The following is a 17,886-nucleotide window of genomic DNA, read 5'->3' on the forward strand; positions in this document are numbered from 1 at the left end:
GTCGCCAGCCGGGACAAACGGGGGCGCGGAGGAGGCTGCCACAGGCACACGGGGCTGCGTCGCAATGCACCAGGACTGCCTTCCCTACCACCACTCTGTGGGGAAGCTGGGGCAGGGAGCTGGCACTTCTAGGTTGTTTCAAGCCACCCGGCTTCCTCTGTGGAGCCGAAGAAGGAATGTCACACGCTAGGACGAAGCCCTGGAGCCCCAGCAATGCTCGGCAGCCCTGCACAGAGGAAACACGCCACAACAGGCTGTCACAGCCGGGCCACGCCTGCCACCTGGTGGAATGGCCCGGGGACTTGGGCAGGCACCCTAAGCCCTGCAGTCCGGGTCCTGAGGCAGGGGTGAAGATTCCCCACCTCAGCTCACCCCTAGCCAGGCACCCCTCAAAAATGAGGCAGCAGCCTGACGGTGCAACAGGGGCACAGAGGCAGCTGCAGCAAAACAGCTGCAGCAAAGCGAGATTCACCTACTCCAAAGAGCAGCCACAGGATGCTGGCCTCGACCCCCAGAAGAGCTTTGCACCAAACACGAGTGGTGAAGCTGCTCTTGCTTCATCCTACCCCCTCCTATACCCATCTGGACAGTAAGAAGCTGGCTCAGCTCTGTGTGGAGGTTGAGCAAGACCCACAGCCAACAGCATCAGCAAAGGCAGAGCTCAGGGCTCATCTTGGCTCTTGGGAAGAGGAGTGTGAACACAGCACAAGCACAGGCAGAGGAACAGAAAGGCAGTAACAGGACAGCTGCAGGACACCTCTGGTGAACCTCATCCTCCCATCACCCAGCCTGCAGCAGCTTCCCACAACATCAAAGTAGGTCAGAAGAAGCTGACAGGAACCTCCCCAGAGGTGCCACATGTGTCACCGCCCTCTCTGCCAGCCCCCTGCCACCACAGGACCAGCAGGTAACACCCAGGGGGTGCCTGGGCAGCTGCAGACACTGACGCTGGTCCTCTTCTGCTCCTACAGCAATGGAAGGAAGGGCTACAGAGAGATCTGATGCTCCACCAGCCACCATCTGTGCTGGAGATGTGAGCAAGACACCAAGAACGAGGTACAGCACAGGGATGAAAAGAGGGAGGCGAGCGGAGAGCTGCATGGAACGGAGACTCCAGGATGAAGTCTCATCAAAGAAGAAGCAGAATGACAGAAAGGACAAGTAGCATTGGCAACTTAATTCTTCATTCACCCACCGAGAAACAGAAATAGGATAATTTTTGGATGTATTTCATTTGGAAATGAGCCAAATTGGCAACTAGAATCAAAGTCTTCAAAAAGTCTATACAAAGATGTATCATACAAAATGTACAGGAAAATTCTCCAAAAAAACCCAGACAGACAATACAACAAAAGGAGAGCAGAGACGGTTTGAAAGCACAGCTAACAGGTCCTGCTGCTGCTCCAGAGGGCAGGAGCAGCACCGGGACAACACACTAAAACATGGAATACATTACACTATATACAAGACCATACAAAGATCAGCCATCCCCTTTGGTCTAACCAGCTCTCCACCATGAAGTTGGGTCAGTTCAAACAATCTGCTCATGGAAGTGTTTGTTACATGCTGAGCAGGGAACAACGTCCAAGGGAATGAAATGGTCAACTCTAAACCAAAGCCAGAATACAGCCAGGTCACCAAGGCTACGGAGTTTAACAGTCAGTTCTTGCTAACAAGGAAGTGCTTTGCAGGCCAGAGGGGTTACTCCATCTCTGTGAAGCGAGCGAACATGGCTTTCCGCACCGCATCTTTGTACGAATCCGCCGTGGAGACACCATAGGAGCTACCCTTGGCTCCCAGGCCAGCTCCTCTCATTCGTACTTGGGCCTGCAGGGGAAGAGAGACACACTTCAGCTCTGCAGCAAGCAGCCAGACCACCACCAAAAATTCCATCAGTCCAGCCAGCTTCCCAAGCTTTCCTTGGGATCCCCACAGCCATAAATACCACCATGGACACCAAGAGACTGGAGCACACATAACACTCCATCCTCACTGGCTTCATGCTACTCTGACCCCACCCCAACTGCACAGAACAGCACCCAACAGCACAGGCAAGGCCAGGAAAGTCAACAACCAGAGGGAGGGCAGCCCTTCCGGGGGTACTGCAGCCACAGTGCCTCAGGATTCAAGTGCCAAAGGGAAAAAGGCACAGCCCTGCTTCTGCTTCAGCATCCGATGGGTCAAATATGAGCGGGAACCAACACAAAGGCAGCTTTGCTGCGGCTGGCACAGTTTATTCCTTCAAAGCTCTTCAGCAGCAAGTGCTTCTGGTTAAAAAAAAGGCACCAACCTCCTCAAGGAGACACCCCTCTTTACTTACCTCAATGGGTGCTGTGATGCCCTGGCATTTTCTTCCCAAGCCTGAACCTTCCCTCCAACCCATGGCCTGCAGCATCTTGTTCCCTATATTACTGTTGTCAAGGCCATCTTTAGTGGGCTGCTCGTAATTCCTGGAGGAAGAAGAGGTGAGTTAACAAAGTTACCCTCGCAGCTCAAGGTGCACTGAGGCAATTGCTGAGGAACTTTCAGATACGTACACTGTGCCTGCATCGTAGACCTTCTTGCGCTTGGGCTCTGGGGGCTCGGGGATGCCGTACTTTTCCCGCCTTTCAGCTGCTCTGTCTCTGTATTTCATCTGCATAAAGCAACTACAGTTAGCACAGGTTTCAAGACACTTTTGTGCAGCTTTGAGCTATGGGAGTCAGATAAACACCTGCTACTACAGAACACTGCAGACTGCAGCCCACTAAAACTAACACCCCAGACAGCAGAACCCCAGATTCAAGTCCCTGGAGCACCATCTGAACCAGCACTGGAGCAGGAAGAGACTTGCAGGTTTCTAGTCTCAGTCTGGCAACCCTGAGCTAGAGGTGGAATGAGCCCCCCCTGCTAAGCTATAGCTGTGGGATATGGGACACTTCTCTCCATGTAACAGGGGAGCTCTGAACCTTGACTGGAAAAGAGGTTGGCTTACAAGGATTATCTCGAGTGACGTGTGTCAGCATAAGGAGAGCTCAACAGATCACCTGTGCTGGTTTTCTATTAGCTACTCATCTGCTCATCTCAATACTGACCTCTCTCTCACGCAGCTCCAAGGCTTCAAGTTCCTGCTCGGAAAGCTTTGATCTCCTATAGATATCCATATTTTGCTGAAACAAGAAGAGAGATTCACTTTAACAACATGAAATGCACAACAGCTCTTCTTAAATAAAGTAGCTGGGAGACCAACAATCCATTTGCAGATTTTTAAGTGAAAGAGTTTTCCAAACAGCAACATGCCTTATGGCTTTGCTTTACACACTGAATGACAATGAAGTATTTTCCTCACCACATAGTGTAACTACCTTGTGCAAGTCAGACAGCTGCTGGTGCCGAATCAGAGCATCTTTGTTTGGGAACTGCCTTCTACACAGCAGACAAGCCATCTTCTTCCAGTCAGTCAGCTTCTCCTCCTCATTCTCCATTCTTTCCAGTAAGTCCTCATCGTTATCACTGTCACCACTGTAGGCAGCCACAAGGCCACGCTGAAAGGAAGACAGCATTAAGGAGAGTGCAACAGTGCCACCACAGTTCAGACAGCACAGTGAGCGAACACAGGCTGCAGATGTGCATCACAGGAGGAACAGCATGCTCCCATTACTAAAGATATCACAGAATGCTTGAGGTTGGACAGGACCACTGGAGGTCATCGAGTCCAATCTCCCTGCTTAAGCAGAGTCCCTACATTAGCACACACTGCTCAGGACTGTGCCCTGATGACCTCTGAGTATCTCCAAGGAAGGGAACTCCACAGCCTCTCTAGGAAACCTGCTCCAGTGCTCTGTCACCCTCAAAGTACTAGCTGTTCTTCTCATGTTCCCCTGGGTCAGGGATTCCTAAAGGCTGGCCTTGGCAATGAAGACTGAAACAAAGGTGTTCAGTATTTCAGCCTTCTCTACCACCTCTGTTTCAAGGGTCCTTGTTCTATTAATTACTGGGCCCACGCTTTCACACTACTGCAATTCTGAAGAAAGAAATACCACAGAGGCTACAAGACAGCTCCCACTAGCCAAACAAGGCTTTTAAGTACAGCACATGTAGAAACCTCAAAACCTCAACCGAGCTCGAGGCTAGAAAGAATCATAGCTGTCTTCAGTGTACCTCAATCACCCAGCCTACTGCACTTGTGCCACACCACTGCAACCACCAGCACCACTTTTTACAGGTGATGCCATGGAAATCCAGGTTGGAAAGCAAGTACTGGCTAGAGGTTCTCTACAATACTCACCTTTAAAGGATTTTCATCATCCCCGTTTTTCAACACCTCTGGCAAGATCTGCTGTCGCTCAGACAGAGCTCCCTGATGAGACAAGAATGCCATGAGCTTGGAGCTCTCTGTCACACAACTCCCTACCACACACCATGGCCAGCACCTTCACCTTTTTCTCAAAGAGGGCAAAGCCTGCATCTGCAGCCGCTGACTCCTTCCGCTCTTCCTCCCTGGTACTCAGTGGCTGGAAGCTATTCTTGAAGTTCTCTTTCTGCTTGTTCAAACTCTTTGCCCAGCGCTCCATGTCTTTAGCAATCTGAAATGCAGAGTGGTTTGCTCACACAGCTCCTCTCAAAGCTATCAATCTCTTATGACACGCATTCAATCTCACATGCAGTTTCAGAACACGTCAACCCACTACCTTTTATTTTTAAACCACGGGACACTGGATGTAGTGCAGCTGTTTCCCTGTATACAGTGTTCAAAGATACCGCAGCCTGCTGCTTTTACTGTACAAACCCTTCTTATCAAGCTAATCCTCTAAGTGACGGCTCAGTTATACTCCCACTGATCCTGGCAGGATTCCATAAGCACTCCTCCTATGCAGAACTTATTTCTGCACTGAAGCCTTGCCAACTCCACCTCTCCTCAGCCCCCTACAATGCCTGTGAATTGAAGGCATGCACCCCACCAAATAACCTAGGACTTCCTTTGTCATGAAAAAGGAGAAATACTATCCTGTTCCACAGAGAAGACTTTATCCCAGTTATGATCCCATTCTGTCTTTTACCTGTTGGGCTGTTTTACTTTTAGGTTTCTCTTTCTTCTCTTTCACTTCTTTGGTGGTGGTTGTTGTAGCTGTCTGTTGGTACGTGACACCTTCTGCTGCAGGCATATAGGTCTCCTTCTCGCCATCCCAGTACAGGTACTGCTGGGTTAAGGCATTGTAGTAATACTGCCAGAGGGAAGGAGAGGCAAACAGTTAAACAACTCACACGAGCTCAGTGTCCACGGGAGAACCCAAGCAAGCTGATTCACACTAGTGCATCACACGGGAAGGCGTTTTGTAGAGTCCAAAAAAGTTTTGCAGACTCCACAGAGGAGTCGAAAGGCAGGAAGTGGCTGAAGCCTCTGTCCCCAAACACAGGCGGTTCTGCCCAACAGCACTAAGGAGAACCTTTAGCTTCTCCCAGGAGACGACCCACCAGAGCCCAGAGCTGGGTGCACTTTGCTGGGCACTCCACAACAGAATAGCTCAGTTACAGCGGCTGTGACAAGTTCTAATCCTATATGGGCCAAACGTGGAGGAAAATTAAAGAAAAGGAGAGAAAAATGCAGGGCTATACCAGAGGGAAATCAAGTCCCAGCCCTACACACACTGCTGAGAGTTATCTGCAACATTTGGTATGCTGTGCACTTCAAATGTCACTCATATGATGAGATACAAGGAACTAATGGACCTTAACAGTTAAGACATGTGGGAAGAACTTGTGTTTACCTGGGAATTAGGATCATAGTAGAGCCCTGTTATAGGATCATAATAATATCCTGAAGATTCATCATATTGGTAGGTGGAAGTATCAGGGACAGCTGTAAAAAAATTAAAGTGTGGGACATGGTGGTTCCAGACGAATTCAGACAGGTATCTTTCTACATTTCAGGTAAAATTCGGAGATTATAGCAGCCACGACAGCAGACACATCTGTAAAGGGTTCTTAATCACCCGTGCAGCCAACGCTCTCCAGGGGCAGCTTCACCATGAGACGGTGATGGAGCACTTGGCCTAAGCCGAGTCTCTCTTGCTACAGTGACAGAAACCTGTCCCCAAGAACAGCTCCCGAGCACTTACCGTACTTGGTCCCAGGCACTACGCCAGTCGGAGGAGCCGCCTGTGCCTGAGTGCTAGTGGTAGGTGGTGCTGACTGTGTCTGAAAAAAAACCAAACCAGAGACCTCAATTAGAAAATCTGTCACCAAGAAAACAAGGACAGCAAGCCAAGGCATGTGCAGCACACCCCACGCATATGACAGCTAACTCCTCCTCACCAGCATGCTTGGCACTCACCTTTAGCAAGAACAAAACCATCAGAGAAGAAATGGCAGGTGACTTATGACCACAAGCACTGTGACTAAGCCACGGACACTCAGAAGCTTTGCTGTACCACCCACTTCAAAAAGCAAAGGCTACAGCTAAGCCACATATCCCAGGCTTTGAAAGCAAGGATTCATCAGCACTGTAATTACCGGAGAGTCAGGTGAGTTAGTCTGCTGCTGATTATACAGCTGAGGACTCTGGGACACAACTGCAGCTGTGGTGGTAGTGACCGGAGCTCCTGCCAAAAGAGAGCAGCAATGTATAAGCCAACTAATTTGTAAAACAGTACTGCATCCTAGGGCTCAAATGACTTTGTTTATAGTTTCAGCTACTAATTCCAGCTTCAGCAGCCAAACAAGGCAATAAATGTTCAAAAGGAGATAGATACACAGTGGGTATTTTCTATCTAGACAAGGAATAGTTTCCTTTTCAGGAGGAAATATTCTGCTCCCAAAGTCAGCACTTCCAGGCCTCTCCAGCTGTTAGTGCTGAACATTTGTTAGTGCTGCTTACACTGCTCTTAAGCTCAAGGCCTTTGTCAATAGTCTGAAAGAGAGGCTTCCCTCTCATCTTGCATGAGAGGCTCCACTTCAACAAATCTATTGCAATTCTCTAGTGATGCCTCCTCATTCAGACATCCTGAGAGCAAAATGAACCAAGTCTTCTTTTACACAGCAAAGTAACATAAAGGCTGAGGCAAAACACTATCACTACTGCAAAATTATCATTAAGAACAACTGCTTCTCAGATGCTGGAAGCATTACCTGATATGGTAGCTGTGTCTGTGTCCAACACTCCTCCTTGATTTTGGTAGTACTGCTGATAATCCTGGGAATACTGCAAAGGGAAATGAAGGACAACACAAGGTGAGTAAATTGCAACCCCAAATTATGACAACCTACTGCTTAGAGCACTATCTCTACTACCAACCTGAGCGTACTGTGAGTATCCATCCTGTCCTGACTGGAGATAGCTGTAGTCAAGGGTGCTGCCCTCTCCAGTCTGTGGCTGAAATTCAAGAAAGTAATTTTTGTCAAGGACAAAACTGACGAAAAGGTCAACTGCTTTATTACAGGATTTCATGCACCCCATTGCTTAGGCTCCAAACTGATTGTGTACCAGATGTGTCATGGCTGGATCTACCATTAAACAGACGGACCAAGAAAGTGGCCAGCAGGGCAATTACATGGTCTACATTTTAATTTTCAGGAAAGGAGGACTGTGAGTAACAAACTATACCTGCGTGGACGACCACTGAGCTGCAGCAATGGCTGTACTTGCCACAGAGAAGGCGCTGACTCTGTTACCGTCTGGGAGAAGCAGGTCTCTGCAATCACAAAAATCAGGCACCTGAGTAAGTACTACTTTTTGTTCAAGTGTCTCCCTATGCAAGGAGTGGAGTCTGCCTTTACACGTGTATTTCTTGGCAGTTATAAAACATTCACAATGTAATGAATGAACCAAAACAGTGATTGGCAAGTAAAGGAACATCAGGTACATTGTTGTAGAGTCAGTAACAAGTCAGGAGGTCTCCAAAGAAACAGATGCACTGTGCACACGAGCAGTTATGATGTTATCTTCAGAGAACTGGAAAGAGGGGTATGGGGAATGCTGCTTTCACCCTAGACCCTAGACAGTGACACCCTAGACAGTGAAGAGCAGGTTGCATGCAACCAAAGTGACTTAAAGGAAGCAAAACTTTGGAGTTAAGATAAACAATGAAAGCCTGGGTGACAAGAAGAAACCTCCAATATAAAGGGAATGGCAGGGGTATGTGAAAAAAAAAGAAAAACCCAAAAATGCAATTGACTGCTATTGCAACTCACTTTCTGGCACTCTTTGCAAAGTCAACACCAATTGTTTTGCCATCAATTTTTAACGGTGGCTGAAGACTTTGTAAAATCTGTAGCAGTTGAGAAGCATCCTACAACAAAAAATACTCATCATTATGAAAGGCAGTTTAATGAGGGGGATTCAGAAGTTCCCAAAACTTCACCTCTTCACGTACAGCTGCTGAAAAGAGCTAAATATGTAAAACCACCTCCATCTCCTCATATTGCACACATGCAGAAGAGCATAATGACACACGTAATAGCCCATGTGAATATACCGAGCATTTCCCTGGGTCGCTAAATATTAAATATGTTCTAAAATCTTAGCTTTATCAAGACCCAAGTTACTCCAAAATGGGATATCAGCAAAAACTGAGATCAGGCACCTGTTTTAATCCAACAGCCTTGCTTTCCTCCAACTAAACCAGGTCCAAACAGATCATGCTGCTGCTCAAGTCTGATGTACAGACTAACTGAATCATTTACATTGGAAAATACTTTTAAAATCTAGTCCAACTGTTAACTCAGCACTGCCAAGTCCATCACTACACATCCTTCAGTGTCACATCCACCTCCAAGAACAGAGATACACTGCCCTTCAAGGACCCTATGCCAGCCTATGACCTCCCTGAAACTTAGGAGGCTCTTCTTGTACCTCACTGCAATTTCCTGCCTGTAAATTTACGGCTGCTACCTATTGCCCTACCCCTGTGCATCCCTGAGAATATGTTTTTGCTGACCCTTCACCCTCCCACTGGATGCTGCTGAGAAACATCTGCCTCCTTCCTCTCAAGGTGGAAGAAGCCTAATTCCATGCACCTGCTCCTACACTGTATGCCCCAGATCTTAGAATCTGTCAACGAAGTAGGATCCCACACCAGTGTTTTTGCAATCCAAACACAAAGCTAGGCTGCAATCCAGAACAGCACTCTGCTACAAAAATAGCTTTTCAATGTGCTCCCAACATTCCACCACCTTCCTCCTAACTGCAGCTACTGATTATCAGCTTTGACACACTGTGTTCACCAACGCTCCTTGAATGGGGCCAGTCCTTCAGACAGCTCAGGGCTCTAAATGCTGCAGAGAGAGAAGGAAGTTAACCAGCTGTTTCTCTCCAGAACATTAGTAAGGTCCTCACCATGGCAGAAGACAGCTGCACAAATGCAAAGCCTCTGTTCTGCTGAGTCTGCTTGTCTTTGATAAGACGAATATTATTGACTGCCAGAGATGCATACGGAGACAAGGCAGTCATAATGGATTCCACTACTGTGTGAGGAGCAATGTTTCGGAGAATGATGGCTGAGGAGAAAAAGTATGACATTAGCAGTGCACATCATGGCTTTGCAGAGTATTTCAAGTCTTTCAGCTTGCAGGCTGAGGTACGGGAAGGATTTTTAGTACCTGTGTTTACATTTCACATTCTAGAATAAGCCAAAAATCACTTACTATCACAGTAATAATCCACAGACTGAACGGCTTCTGCTGCTCCAGGTGGTACCTCCTGTTCTGAATCTTTGTAAGAAGAGAAAATATTTTAAGTCAGGGCATAGCTCACTCACTTCAAGCTCAGCATTTCACAAGCCAGTCTAGGACCTACACAGAACTCTGCTTCCTACACTGGCCAGAAAGTTTCCCACAAAACCAAACACAATCAAAGAGATCATGGCAACATACCGAATTTGTCCGCTCCACAACGGAAGCATTTTAGCCTCCTTCTGAAGTTGTAAAGGCAGCACTGTGACAAACAAGAGAAACCTAGTGAGAACTTGGATAATTTTAATAATGCTGCATTTTCTGTACGCTAACAAAACCCAGACACTCACATAAAGTAACACAGTAAAGCTAAACCCACCATAATAATCCAGATCATTGAAAGCCACCCTTATCTGCACCACAGCTGCTTTTCAGAATGTCCCAGCTACTTTGTCCCTCATCATCCTGAATTAGTTATTTTAACTGTGTGGTCTTTAGCTTACAATCCCAGTCATAGTGACTACTGTAGAAAGCACAATGTTAAAAGGGAGCACATGCTGCGGAGGAATTTAACTTTATGGGGAGCAGGAGCAGGTTTGATTCAGGTGTCACTTTCTTCAAACCACTGAGCAAACGGAGAGCTGTAGAGCCAAAACAATTTCTCCCATAAAAAACACATTGTACCTTGTTGCAGAGCCAGTCCTCAAATTTAGGCCTTGGGTTGCTGTAGTGCATTGCAATCTGCTTCCCTTGAATCACCAGCTTTTTCTGCAAAAAAAGTGGTTTCAATTATTCCTGTATCGAGACACACATGTCCATTTTCCCATGGCAGAGCACCCTTCGGAGGAATCAGTGCTCCTGAATTAAATGGACAACATATGGGGAGGATGTGGAGGACAACCACCGCCACCTACACCCTGCCCATCCAATCCTGCAGAGAGGAGGACGAGGGCAGTAAGAGAATGGGATGTGGAGCAAAGATAAACGGAATCAGGGAGTGTTGAAAAAGCTGCCAAACACTAAATGCTGACATGGAACCAGAAAATGTCTCGAAGGAGACAAAGTCTTAATCTGCTGCATTCAGGATTAACACATTTTTAGGAGTCTCTTTGCCCCCACATTTCTATTTGCTTCTGGTATAGCACTGAGCAACTTTTTAGACATGTCCTTAGGTGACTGCTTCACTTCGTCCCCTACTCCAAACACCCCAGACCTTTAAACCACCACATTTGGATTTACTTTTCCAAGCACACTTCAGAAGTGTCCCCTTGAAAATACAGTAATTCCTCCCAAAGGGACCCTGCCTAGACTTCTTGAAGGCTGGATTACAAGTGCCATCAACTGAAACATAACTCGAGTGGTTTCATTTGACTATTGCATCAGTTCAATTGGAAGCCTGCACAAGTGGTTTGTGTTCTTCATTCAGGCAGGAGCTCTCCAAAATGAGTAACTAGACTGCACGTGAAGCTTCTCCAGGGGTAGGAAAAGTTCATATTGCTTTCAGCCTGTCCTCTCACTCTGACTTCAGAGGAGTTAGGAATTTACAGCTATTAAGAAGCCTTGATTCTCAGCCTCACGCTTTGCCAAGCGTGGGTATGCAGAATGGCCTTTCAAAATATGGCTATCAACATATTTTGGTCAAACAGGTGGAAGCACATCTGAGGAAGTGCATATTAGAGGCCACACCCCAACACTGCAATGGCAGAACCATTTTTCTAGCAGGTTGGCTTTCTGCAGAGGTACCACAGTGTCAGGACCAGTGGTGTTTCTGATAACAGGGTCTGACATAGATCTAGCATGTAGCATGAATAAGGCTCTCACATTCTGCACAACTAAATAGGGCAAAGCCATTGCTCCTACCGGCAGGAGGGAGGGTTGGAGGGCCCAGCACTCACTGGATGTGCACACATAGAAACAAGGCTGCTGGCATAGTTGCAATACATCATTCTGTCATCTAACAGTCAGCAACCCGGCTGCTGGGGACAGGCTATGTTTTCCCTACTACTAAGGTGGTTGGTTACTGGAGTGAATTTGAGTATATTTCAATAAACTGTGCATCAGTACAGCTTTGTATATATTAAAACAATCCATTTCTGAAAATATGTCCAGCATTAATTTCATTGTATTAGTCTTTCCCTTGCAGCCACCTGCCCTCCTGAGCAGCATGTCAGGAAAACAGAATTTGAAAGCTGCTCTCTGCTGGGGGAAATCAACCATAGTGTGGGACATACGAAACACTATTCCAGCACAAGGCATATGACAACTTCCATCTGCTGGAACTGCCATGAAGCCCATTGCGGTGCCATTTCTTTATTACAACATGAACAGAGCAGAAAAACAGTCGTCATGCTGTCATGGGACCACTGTATCAAATATTCAGGTGCAAGAGAAATCAGTGATTTGCTGTACTTTACTCACTTCGAGAGTATTTTTAAGTTCCGTAGTTAAAATAGGTTATGAATACTTAAAAAAGTAGCAAAAGCAAGTGAAACTGTTTGCAGTGCCACAGGAAAATGTCACGGGAAAACAAATCAGAGGATTCTTACTGCATTTTGGCTCCTTATCAAGTCACAGTAACAAAAAAAGCCAAAATACAGAGCCTCACAGATGTGAGAACTCACTTTCTGTGTAACTGAGTAGAAATTAACAACGTTTTTACTCCAGAAGAGCCAGTTCCCCCTCTTTAACTGGGGCAACAGATTACTGCCAAGAACTGACACTTCTCTTCGAGGGTTAATACCAACGTAACACAGAGCTGTGGTGCTTTCTCTGACAACAGAGAAGGAAACAAGTGGAAATATGCTAGGATTTTTTAACAACTACTAGCCAAATCTTCATGAGCCAATTAAATGGAAACCAAGTAATTTAAAACAATGGCACCTTTTACCAAAACAGAACATTCTCTCCTAGTTTGACCTTGTATGTTACAAATTTTAATATATACAAAGCTTTTATTCTTTTAAATCATTGTTATGGAACAAACCACTCCTTCCACCTTTTTTTTTTTTTGTTAAACTGTACAGACTTGTTCCATTTTCAGGAATATCTAGACTTGGTGAGTGAAGCAACCTGATTGGCTTCCATCCAGCTGGTAGCATCTTGAAAGTGATAAAACTCCACGAAGGCGAAACCACGGCTTACACCTAGAGACAGCATTCAGATATAGACGGGATACTTGTGTTAGTCAGTTCCTTTAAAACAGGCGAATCTCTCTCCAACTGCTTCATTACTTCATGACAAAGCAGCTTTACAAATGCGACGTCAACTGCTGGGATCTGCTCGTTATTTTGCCATGGCAAGGAACCAAGCTGCCTTAACTGGCTACATTTCACTCGATTTGAATCCATGTTTAAGGGTAACCATGCAAGAGACTACATACTATTAAACGGGTTTATACTACTATTACTTACCAATACCTGTTAACAAAACCCCCTGTAGACAGACTTCTTTTAACATGTTGACCAGCTATCTAAATCTTCCAAAAAAGCCACATTCCTTAGCCATGGCAAACCTTTTTTTTTTTATTGCATGTGCTTGCAGTTTGGGGACAATTCTGGATACTCTTTTGGGCTGGGTAAGAGGAAGGCGATGTCAAAAACTGGATTAAGAGCTCTCACCTGTCTTTCTTTTCATCAGCCTCACGTCTGCAGGCTGAGGACCTTCAAAGGACTCAATAAGCTCACGAATCTGCAGGAGATTTTGATTGAACAGTTAAAATTTTTGTAACTTGGCGGACAGAAGTCACAGAAATAACCTACCTTGCAGTACGTGCAAGAGGATACACAAAATAACATTTTCAACACTATCTCAGGCACAAAGAAAACATTTACTGAGAACCCAAAACGGGACTGATGGGCACCACCAAGCCCACATAATCTTCTGCTATACACTAAACCAACTGTAATCCTCACTCAGGACACTGAATCATCCAGAATCTGAATCCCTATGATCTTGTGTTCTGAGATTATTTGGGAAGTATTTGGCAGACTGTGCTTGACCCCAAGATTTTAATAGTAACATTGCTGGTATCCCTCTCTCTGCATGTCTAAACACCCTTTGCTTCTAGCAATGAAAACCAAGAAGCCGGCATTGCAAGGCTCCATGATGAGTGCATTCCTAAGCCTTATACTAAAGATCTCATCCTCTAACAGATCCCCATCCGTTTTTCAGGATAAAGCAGATTTGTGAAGAAAGTGTCATCAAAGAAAAAGCTGAAGAGATGCCAGTTCTTCAGCTGTAACAAAGCTGCTTAGGCTGCAACACACACAACGTAAGTCACTGTGCAGAGGCATGGAGGAAAAAGAAACATTAATTTTTTAATCTAGAGCAGAAGACAAAAGGTTTTTCAGCAGCTTTCACAGAATTCAAGCTATATTTTCATGTAACAGGGCTGCTCAGCAGAATCAAAATTTATCTAAAGCTGCCCATTTATATGCTGACTGGAAATAATACCAGCAACACAAGCTGATTTTTCTTAAGAAAAATGTAGAAAGAAAATTGTGTATACAACCAGAAGTAATGTTAACTTAAGAATTCAACTGTAAGTTCCAAGACGCATTGTCTACACTCTGAGTCCAGAATTAAACAGCCATGTAAATTATGTTACAGCTATTGCAAAACTGTAGAGCTACATCAATATCTCAGAAGCAAGAGCCGTTCTGAAGTGTACTGTGTAATGCCTGACTGGGCTGTCTCATTTGTATGCAGGAGTCTACACTTTATTTTAAGCATTCATGAAAATATTAGAGCAGTATATGGTGATTAAGAACCCTCAATATCAGGAAGATAAATCAATAAAAAAACAAGAAAGAGGAAAAACTGGAAAGAAATTTCATTGTAGAAATGGTGCAAAAGCATTCTCTGTACTAGCAATCAATGCATAAACACCTCGGAGGCAGAGGCGGAGTCTGACTGAAAACAAACTGGGATAGCTCAGCTTTTACCCCTCACGTAACAGCTGTGGGCTTACAGCTCAGTAACCAAAATAACCCAGCAAGAAAAAAAAACCCAAACTAAAAAATAACCATAAAGAAAAAACCTTAAAGCTTTAACATCTTTGTATTAAACACGCTAGACAAGCAAGTACCAAGCTCGTCAGTACTTGCTCCGTCAGCTCGGGAGCAGCCATTTTGACTCCCATAGCTGTGCCCACACAAAGCAGCTTTGTGAGGGGCTGTGCTCAGCTGAGGAGCTCGGTGACTGTGTGTGACCCCATCGGTCACAAGTTCTGGCCTCAATGAAGACCAGAAAAACTTGTAAGTGTCACCTCTGTGTCTCTGTTCCCCTCCCCTCTCCCAGCAACAGGGAGAAGCAGTAAAGAAAAAAAAAAATCTGCCTCTTCCCTTCCATACAGAAAAGCAGCAAAGAGCAGGTAGTTTAAAAATCCACTCTTAGGGAAAGCATTCAAACATGAGTGGAAAAAAACAAGTATTCACGGGTTTCTCCGTTTGAAAGGAATTGGTTAACATTGAACTGACCTCTGTTACTTAACACTGAGAGTTTAAATGCTTTCAGAACTCAAAATGGCAGCGCCACAGTGCTGGAGAAGAGCCACCATGATGCAGCGCTCAACAAAATGGCAGCAGCCGCTCCGGCACAGCCCTGCCCGGCTACTCACATCATTCTCCGTAACCGTGATAGGGAGCCCACGCAACATGATGGTCTTGCTTTCTTTTTCATCGTTAATATCGTTCCTGTAGTCGTGCTCTCCGTAGTCGCCATCGGAATGGTACCCGTCCTCTGATTTGTCGCTGTTCCTGCGCTCCCGCTCCCTCTGCAAACCAGCGCCCAGGATTAGCCGCCGCGCTCCCCTGCAGCGTGTCCCCGCAATGCCACACCAACGGACGGCGACACTGACCTCGCCGCCCGCCCAGGGCTGATCCCCACGGCCTCGGGCGGCGCTCCAGGACCGAACCCGCTCCCGGTGCCCTCTGCCCCGCGGACCCCCGAGTGCCGGACCCGGCCCCCCGACCCCGCTCGCCCGCCGCGCTCACCTCAGGGCTATCGTAATCGCGGCTGTCGTAGTCTCTATCATAGTCTCGGCTATCGCGACTGTCGTAGTCCCGGCAATCCCGACTATCGTAGTCCCGGCAATCGTAGTCTCGGCTGTCCCGGCTGTCGTAGTCGCGGCAATCGCGGCTATCGTAGTCTCGGCAATCGCGGCTGTCGCGACTGTCGTAGTCCCGGCAGACCCGGCTGTCTCGACTGTCGTAGTCCCGACTGTCGTAGTCGCGGCAGTCTCGGCTATCGCGGCTGTCGTAGTCTCGGCTATCGTAGTCTCGGCTATCGTAGTCGCGATAGTCATCGTAGCGGTCACCGCGGCGCTCCTCACTGGACCGCTTGTAGTCATCCCTGCGCCGGCTGCGGGACTCCCGCTCGTCGCGGTCCTCCCTCTCCACGATGGAGCCATAGCGGCCGCTCCGCTCCGTCCTGCTCACCCTGCGGGGCACAGCGGGCCGAGCTCAGAGCGTGAAGCGCCCGCCGCGACCCCCACCACTATCCGCCTCCCCTCGCCCCCCCGCCGCCGACCCCCACCGCTGCCCGCCTCCCCTCTCCCTCCCGCCGCCGCTCACCGCTTGTCCGAGCCCATGCCGACGCCCAGGATGTGCAGGCACTCGGCACAGCACTGTCCGGCACCACACGCCGAGCGCACCCGCGCAGCCCTTAGCACAGCCTCGCCACAAAATGGCGCCGGAGGGACCACCCGTCTTCTACCCAGCAGCCACCTCGCGCGCCGACTGGAAGTTTCCTAGCGGGGCGCATGCGCAGCAACCGCCCACCGCGGGGCACGCCGGGAGATGCAGTTCGGGCGGGCCGCCGCCATTAAGGGTCCCTGTGGGACAGGGATGCTCAGGGCCGCGTCCAGCTTGGCCCTGAAAACTGCCAGGGCTGGGACAGTCACAACTGCTCTGTGAAACATGTGCTAGTGCCTCGCCACAGGGCACTTCTTCCTTATGTCCAGTTTAAAACTGCCCTCTGTCAGTTTAAAGCCGTTGTCCTATGTCCTATCACTACATGCTGCATCCAAAGTCCTTTTCCAGCCTTCTTGGAGCCCTTTAGGCATTGGAAGGGGCTCTAAGTTCATCCTGGATTCTTCTCCAGAGTGAACAACCCCAGCTCCTCCAGCATGTCAACAGCTAAATAGCTGTAATGGGCTGCTGTCCCTTCGGAGAGCACCTGCCTCAGTAGAACTGAATCACTTCTGCCCACGAGGGAGGACACGGCTGTACCCCTGTCTGCACTGCTTGGGCTCATGTGGCCAAGCCCAGGAGCTACAAAGCCACTGACACTTTGGCCCCAGCAACATTGTCCTCTCCATGTTCCCAGCACAAAGGGCAGCTCTGCCTTCCTCCCATGACACTGTCACTGAATCTGTGGGAAAAAGAAAAACCCTCTAACACTGTATTTGAAGTGATAGAGAATCAGGCATTGCTTTATTTGCTGGCCAGGATGTGCCTAGGAAAGTGTTCCAAGAACACATGCCTTCAGAGAATTTTCCCCCGTATTTTATACAGTCAAAACCCCATAGAGATAGATTGCTTTAGAGTTCATTGGACCGGAGTTGAGTAACCCCCGATATTCAGTCTCTCATTGGATCCAAATTTCCTCACCTCTGATGCTAATTAGATTTTCCATTCTTCAATTTTTCTTATCATTCTTTTCCAGATCAGATGTCTTCACCCCCGCTGGAGGTGGCATCTGGAGTAGATGTTTGTCGATAGCCACTGATGTCCTGCTGATGTTCTGTTGATAGCCTTTATTTTTCTGGTTATCTTCGGGGTCACTCCCAATCCGTGGTATGTTAATCCCATCTCCGTAGGGTGATACTATATCTCCTAAAAAACTAAAGAAAACTCCTTTTCCCCAGGCAAAGTCAAGTTAAAAACTAACTAGAGAGATAAAATAAATTTTTTAAAGTTACATTGTTTCCAACAACACCAACACCAGCACTGGTCACTGCTCCTGCACAACCACTCCTGCCAGAACCAGCCCCCCTCGGAGCATGGCAGGTGCCAACAGAGGCAGGCAGGGGTTTGCAGACAACACATCAAACCACATTCAAATGCCAGGATGCAGTCAGGTCCTCCTCACTACCTCACCCTCAGCCCTGTCTGTTTGATTGGGACCCAAGAAGAGATATTTAACACAAAAAATGGTGCCAGCTTTAACCATTTCAAAACAGTTTTCTTAGTCTTAGAGCATGGTGGAGAGGGGCTGGCTGGAGGGCAGGGTGTTGTC

At 47.3% G+C, this 17,886-nt stretch overlaps 1 protein-coding gene across 1 annotated transcript; it reads right to left on the reverse strand.

Annotated features, from left to right (window-relative positions):
- Positions 1-1,208: 1,208 nt before the first annotated feature.
- On the reverse strand, positions 1,209-16,379 carry RBM5 (RNA binding motif protein 5). The gene is made up of 24 exons (XM_085072794.1): positions 16,221-16,379; positions 15,642-16,086; positions 15,266-15,421; positions 13,266-13,335; positions 12,718-12,791; positions 10,333-10,416; positions 9,850-9,910; positions 9,622-9,687; positions 9,314-9,474; positions 8,170-8,267; positions 7,583-7,670; positions 7,274-7,351; positions 7,108-7,180; positions 6,493-6,581; positions 6,099-6,177; positions 5,748-5,839; positions 5,040-5,204; positions 4,419-4,565; positions 4,268-4,339; positions 3,345-3,524; positions 3,075-3,149; positions 2,538-2,635; positions 2,321-2,450; positions 1,209-1,827 (listed from the first exon to the last, which is right to left on the reverse strand). The coding sequence occupies exons 1-24, from the start codon at positions 16,235-16,237 to the stop codon at positions 1,702-1,704; spliced, it is 2,724 nt and encodes a 907-aa protein (XP_084928920.1). The 5' UTR covers positions 16,238-16,379; the 3' UTR covers positions 1,209-1,701.
- Between the last annotated feature and the right edge of the window lie 1,507 nt (positions 16,380-17,886).

This window comes from Lichenostomus cassidix, chromosome 12 (genome assembly GCF_008360975.1).
Source record: "Lichenostomus cassidix isolate B80296 chromosome 12, HeHo_3.0, whole genome shotgun sequence".
In the NCBI taxonomy this organism is placed as follows: Eukaryota; Metazoa; Chordata; class Aves; order Passeriformes; family Meliphagidae; genus Lichenostomus; species Lichenostomus cassidix.